Source organism: Pygoscelis adeliae, unplaced genomic scaffold (genome assembly GCF_000699105.1).
Source record: "Pygoscelis adeliae isolate BGI_AS28 unplaced genomic scaffold, ASM69910v1 Scaffold370, whole genome shotgun sequence".
NCBI lineage: Eukaryota > Metazoa > Chordata > Aves > Sphenisciformes > Spheniscidae > Pygoscelis > Pygoscelis adeliae.
The window spans coordinates 223,919-230,413 of NW_008823870.1; the positions used below are offsets into that span (position 1 = coordinate 223,919).

At 45.6% G+C, this 6,495-nt stretch overlaps 1 protein-coding gene across 1 annotated transcript in view; it reads right to left on the minus strand.

The window, feature by feature from the left end:
- The window catches only part of CAMTA1 (calmodulin binding transcription activator 1), a 336,801-nt gene that overhangs the window by 48,270 nt on the left and 282,036 nt on the right, over window positions 1-6,495 (minus strand). Inside the window, exons 8-9 of the mRNA XM_009333436.1 lie at window positions 6,274-6,414; window positions 2,070-3,925 (exon numbers count right to left, since the gene is read on the minus strand). Of these exons, the coding sequence (XP_009331711.1) occupies window positions 2,070-3,925; window positions 6,274-6,414 (1,997 nt within the window). The remainder of the gene's footprint in view (window positions 1-2,069; window positions 3,926-6,273; window positions 6,415-6,495) is intronic.

Here is a 6,495-nt window from a genome sequence, read left to right on the forward strand (position 1 = left end):
CTTACAACCGTGTGCCGGGTGACAGCGGTGACGCCGCGGGAAGCCAAAGTCACCGCAGTGCCAAGCCAGCAGTGCGGGGTCCCAAGAACCCCCTCCATCTGCAGCAGAATTCGTTTGGAGACGAGAGCGCTCCTTCTGATGGCTTCTCTGATCCTCTTTGAGTTTACGACGTGAGTGGCAAATACCATTTAGCAGATAAAGAAAATGAATAGCTGGGGTATTGCTCTGAGCTGCTTGCAAATCAAAACCTGAAGCTCCAGGTATGAATCCATGCAACCAGAAAGCAATCCTGGACCTGTGCTGGTTTTGAAAAACATTCTGGTGAGTCTATGCAGATGGATTAGGCCTTGTGGTCTGTATAAAACAAGCTCTGCCAGCAGGAGTTGAACAATTAATTAGTGTAGCAATGGATAACAAAAAAAAGGTTTCCATGGTAGCAGCAAAAAAGAAAGATTTGCACCAGAAAGGCTGGAGGTTTGCTGTTAGGGGTTTTTTGTTGATTTTTGGGACCTTCTACCCAAGCAAGCAAGAATCAGACTGACTGTCCGGACAACAGGTATGGCAGAAGCAGCATCTGTAGCCCAACATAGCCAAATGCCCCCGAAATACTGTGCTTCTTGCAAACGAAGCCTAACTGGGTTCAGTTGCTAACAGACCATCATTGCATTATTGTTCCATGTTAACTAGTCAGTTAGATAACACTAGTAGTGACCACCACAGTGCTGACACTTCAGCTTGTATTATACTCCAGAGAAGCAGAAGACTGGCATTCAGACCCAGTTTTCCACCAAGACCAAGAGAAGGTAAACTCCAGGTGGTGGTGAGTGGTAGATGATCAGCGACCACCTTGTCTCTGAGAGAGGACTCTTGATTTGGCAGCTGACAGAGGTGAGGCCCTTGGGCATCTCCTGCCCCAGAAAGTCCCAGATTTCCCTGTCAGCTGCAGACCGCACAAACAGCAGGTGAGGCTGTGTTGTGGTTTAACGAGTGGCGGGATGCCTTCAGCTGCCCACCATGCCTGAGCCTGCACCGCCATCTTGCTGGCCACAATGGACTTGTCTGGAGAGAGAGCAGCTAAAAGGAGGGCAGAAACTCCTGAAGGAGGCTTTTCATCAGTGTCCGTTGGCCATTCCTGCATTCTGGCAGCCTCAGTTTTTTTCCATATGCAGAGTGAACACGCATGTTTTCACACCAAGTCCCATATTGCAAAGTATGTGAACTCAGAGCCACTGAATACCAACTCATCACCTGCTCCTGTAACACCGTGGTCCCGGAGCTGTCATGGGATCATTCAGCTGAAGGTTAAACCACCTTATCTGCTTATTATTACATATTTCTGCTGCCTCATCCACTAGCAAACTCGCCATCCAGTGGTGTCAGATGTACACTTACTGGGGGTGGTATTACAGGACTGAAAATCAGATAGCGCTAGAGAGATCTTTTCCTGAGCAGTTATTATACACCTCTGTAAGGTAACAGATACAATGGTGCTCCAAAGCTGGGCTTACAAAAACACGAAAGACCATTTTTTTTATTCAAAACAACCTGCCTCTCCATTACTGGCTCAAAACAGCCTCTTTCCTCCAGCATTCCTTCACGTCAGAGAAGACTGTGCTGCTGACATTTTTAACTTGGGGTGCACGTGACTGATTATGGATAGTCTGTGGGATGGAAGTAAATGCTGAACTCATTAAGGCAATGCAAGTCAGGAATTATTCTACCAAGAACATCAGAGCCAGATTTAAGGATCAGCTCAGTTTGCAAACTCTATTGCTCTAATGTGGCTAGGTAGCACCATGAAGCCATCGTGAGAAATACTTTGCTTTTCAGTGAAACAAAACATTTCTGTTCGGATGCTTCCTATGTGAAGGAAGGGCCCTGTCAGGGTAATGAAGTGCTTAATTAAAAGTACACTCAGACATGCAAATGGCCTTGGATACTCTGACTTCTAAGAGAAATACTTTAAAAGCCTTGTCAAAGCTTTAACGAAACAGTTCTTGGGAGCCCTTATTAACAAAGCAATGAAAGATAAAGCAGTAAACGTTAATGAGTAAAGGCCCTAGACTTACCTCAGGGTAAGACCATTCTGGTGAATAATCCGTCACCATGAACAAGCGCCCACTCTGCTGTAGCAACCCCAAAGTGCCTTGTGCCGCAGCTGCTGAGACCACCTCAGCCACATGCATGTACGCCATCGTGCTGGCTCCGTTCTCTGTGCTGCTGAGCTGCATGTTGGCTTGCTGAGGACTGCAGCAAGGAATGCACATTTCAGCCTGGTTGTAGGTTGCTCTGTTACTGTCTTCAGGCTGAGACAGTCCGGCACTGTCACCTGACACCAGCTGGTGTCCATAGAGAGCATTGCTCCCACCTTCTACCGATATGAAATCATTAATTAGATCAGAAAACTGGTTGCTGAAGGAGATATCAAAGTGGTCCAAGTTAAGCTCCATGTTGGAGGAGTTATTTAAGCTGGGATGGGCCACAGGATAGAGTCCTTGTACCATGTTTCCTTGGAGAATAGGGAGATTGTTCCCATTCCTGATACCCCCGTTGGCCTCAGGCTGCAAATAGTGTTCTGTGCTGCAGGCTTGAAGATCCCCTGATTTAAGTAGATTTTCATTCCCTTCCGCCTGCTGGGAGGTCTCCATGGGAACTTCAGCTTCTGCAGTCATAGCCTGGAAGTTTGCTTGGAACTGCATGAGCTGGAGAGAAGAGGTGGACTCTATTCTGGTTTCCACTGTGCCGTTACAGTTGGAAGTGGTTTGGGATGAGGACTCTGTTTTCACACTGGGGATTCCTAACGTATTCACAAATGAGCCACTTGTGTCATTCAAATTGTTGTGAGTGTTTTGCTCAAGGGGAAGAGGTTTGCTGGCATCCTGCAGAAAGAAGCTGGGGGAAGGGGTCTGATGAACATGAGGACTCTGGACGGTCTGACTGAAGCTGGAAGAATAGTCCTTGTTGGAGTCAATGGCACTGAAGTCCATCTGCTCCAGGGTGGTACTTGGGCTTAGACCTCCTCCAGATGGAAGCAAACCTGAACCAGTACTGAGGGTGAGAGTGTTAGATGCAGAAGTGGAGGAAAATGCTTCTTTAGACATCTGTTGTTCAAAAGATGTGTCCTCAGTTTTAATTTCTTTTGTGAGGGTTGTATTGAAGTTGAAGCTACGTTCCGTTGTGGGTGACTGCCTTATATTGGTGCTGATGCTGTCACTTTTCATACCTCCTCCACCATAAGTCTGCCCTTGCTTGGGATTGTTAAGAAAACAGTCTGGGTCAAAATTCATGGTGGTTTCTGGAATTTTTCTATTTCCATCTAAAGTTGTGGAGAGCACAAGTTCCTCAGAGACAGTGCTGGGTAGCATCGACAAGCTCTCTGAACTGCCGGTTGTTGGAAAAGCAAATTTGTGTCCATCTGAACTCACAGCAAGTACCAGTCCTTGTGCAGCTGCATCTGAGGACAGAAGGTGTTGATTTGGGCCAGAGGTGGGTGACATGGTATACACAGCTTCACTGGTGACTTCTGACATAAATACGGTGGCACTTTGTGACAAGCTTCCCATAACTGATGCTACAGCCATACTGGACACACCAGTGACGGCCGGGCTATCCGCCATATCTGGGTCGCTATTTAATCCACTGCTGATGGACACAGGAGAATTCTGGGTTGTGTCAGGGACCTCCACCTGGTTGGTGGAAGAAACCTCAGTGCTGTTTTGATGGAGCAACACTGGTTTTGCCACTTTGCCGTTCCTCTTCTCTCGGCTGGAGGCCTTGCCATGACTGTGCTCGTTCTTGCCTTCAGAGACATCGTTATTTTGTACCTCTGAATGAGTGCTGTACCCACCTGTCCTTGGTTCGACTTTTGGTGATATGATGCGATGTTTGGCACTGTTACACTTGTGATGCACACTGCTTCCTGCCCCTGTGCCAGAAAACAACAACATTTGCCATTCAGTAAATACAAAATTAAGATGATGCTAGTTGTGTATCTTATGGCTGTAGCAAAGGAGAGCTGTGCTTACGCATGTGTGTGTGAGAGAGCGCGAGCACACATCTGAGAGAGCAAGAGAGACCTTGGAAATAAAATTAATTTCTTGCCAATGCCAGATTTACAGCTCCTTTTCCATCTAATGCATAGATCCATTGCGTGCAATGACAGCAACCTCAAAACGGGCACGTGTGCACCCTTCCCCTCACCCCACATAGCACCTACCCTCTTCCTCCCTGCCCCATCAGGCAACATGTTAGGAGGAGAGGAATCGGCATGTATAACAAGTTTCGGAGTTATTTAAACGTGTCCAATCTCAGTGCAAAGTCTGCAAAGCGAGGGCAGTTGCTGTTAGCTGTGGCAGAAGGTTTCCACCTCGCAGGCCCTGCTTCATCTGCACCACGGACAAGACCTCAGGCCTCTGCGACACAGATGCTCGGCTCTTCATGCTGGCTGATGTCGGGTGGTTTGACAACTGCTCTCATGGGCTGGATGCTAAATGGTAATCTGGAGGTGACAGATGCCATATCATACTCCTGTCCCTGGCATCACCCTGCTGCCTAGATTGCAACCCTGATCTTGTCATCATTGTGTCTATTACAGCTGCCAATCAACTTATTAAAGAAGTAGTACATTAGCCAGCACAAAGAAAGCTTTCCGTCCCATAAGGATGGTGATGCATTTCTCTTGTTCTAAGCTGTTCATATGCTGACAGATAAACATTTTGTACTTTGAGAGGTCGCATGCAGAGCGCACGATTAGTATCGGAGCGGCTGAAGAACGCTCAAGCAAAGGTCACCAGAAGACAATCCTCCATGGAGTTCAACCAGCTGGCGCCTTTACTGGCCTGACAGAAGGTGAACATCACTCAAGTTCCTGGGAGCTTGGAAATCAGGTAGGATGAAGTAAACAAGTCTGTCTGCAAAGGCATCTTAGCCACAAACTCTGGTGCAGGGATTGCTTTTGTTGTTTAAAGAACAGCCCATGAATTTTTGATGTTTCTTTCCTTAATTGATTCATTTTCCTTAGAATGAGGTAAGAACATTAATTATGGTACTGTATAATGACTAAAGGGGGAAAGAAACCTCCTCCTTATAGCTAATGGCTACAGTTATAAATGCCATCTTCTGGGTAACATAAAGCATCCGTGTAGCCACTGCAATTTACTAAATCTTTTGTTCCTTGCCCTTGAAGGGGAACTTCTCTATTATGTGCTCAAGATTCGAATCGGGTCGCTTGAAGTAGTTCAGGACAGTGCTTTTGAGACTAAATGCAATATTAAATCTCTCTATTCTCCTGGGTACAGAGATGAACAGGAACAAGGGAGAGGCTTTCACGCTGCTGTCTTTGCGGATGACAGTAAGGAATTGGGACTGTATGTGTCAATGTGCAAGCCGTTACAAAACAAAGCGATACTGTTACGTTAAAAAGCATGCAGCAGACTTAGCACAAGACAAAACATCAAAGGGAAGAATAAAAGGATTCATGTTCAGATCTGCAAGCCTGGATCAAATGCTGAGCCTTAAGGGTTGAATTTTAATCCAAACTTAGGTATTTCAGAGGTCATCATTCTTACTTAAATCTTGATTGTATAATGCAACTGCCCAAAAAAAGAAGAAAAAATAAACCCTTTGAAGCACCGACAGCTTTCCTTTATAAATTTTGCTGAAGACTAATTAACGTGTCATATATTTTACTTGACCAAAGTACTAGGAAGGGGTTACTATAAAGTAGATGAGTTGGAAAAGTGAATCACTCAGCTTCCCACTCTCTCTATAAAATGCTAATACTAAGGATGCTGTTTCTTGCTGTTGTAGTCTCACTCAAAACAAAGCCATCTTCTTTAACAGGAAAGCAATCTCCTGTATTTTCATGATACCTAGATAAAACCTGTCTTATCCCAATGATACCTTGTAGTTAACCACCTGAGCCCATTTTCTTCAGCAAAGTGGGCTGCAGGGCAATGAGTTCAGAGGGTGAAATTGGAAGATCATCAAATTTTGAGGCTTCGGTAACAAAATTTGAGCACGTAGAAGAGAATATGCCTTTTTTAGTAGGTCACATATAGAGAGCATTTATTAGAACTTGCATGTTACAAAGCGTTGATGTTTCTTCCAGAAGTTCCAGCTGCATCTTTTTATGCTCCAGACTTCTTCTGTCACCTCCAAGTTCATTGTGTCTCAACGTTTCACGATACAGCATTTTCAGTACTTCAGTACTACAAAGCCTACCCCAAGTCTGCATTAAGCTGCTATCATTTTGTGCCCTCTCAAGGTACTCACCCAAGGTACCAGTGCAGAGACAGTTGTGTGTCCGAGGCTGTGGTTTGGTCTGGTGACTATCGAGGATCTGCTGCACGAGCTGTTCCACCGAGAACCCTGAACTGCTGTTTCCATTGCTGCATGTCCACTTAATGCCATGAACTGCGAAGAGAACAGTAAAACATCCCATCAGAAACTTCAAAAACATGCCAGAAAACATCAAAAGCCACTCTGAAAGAACAT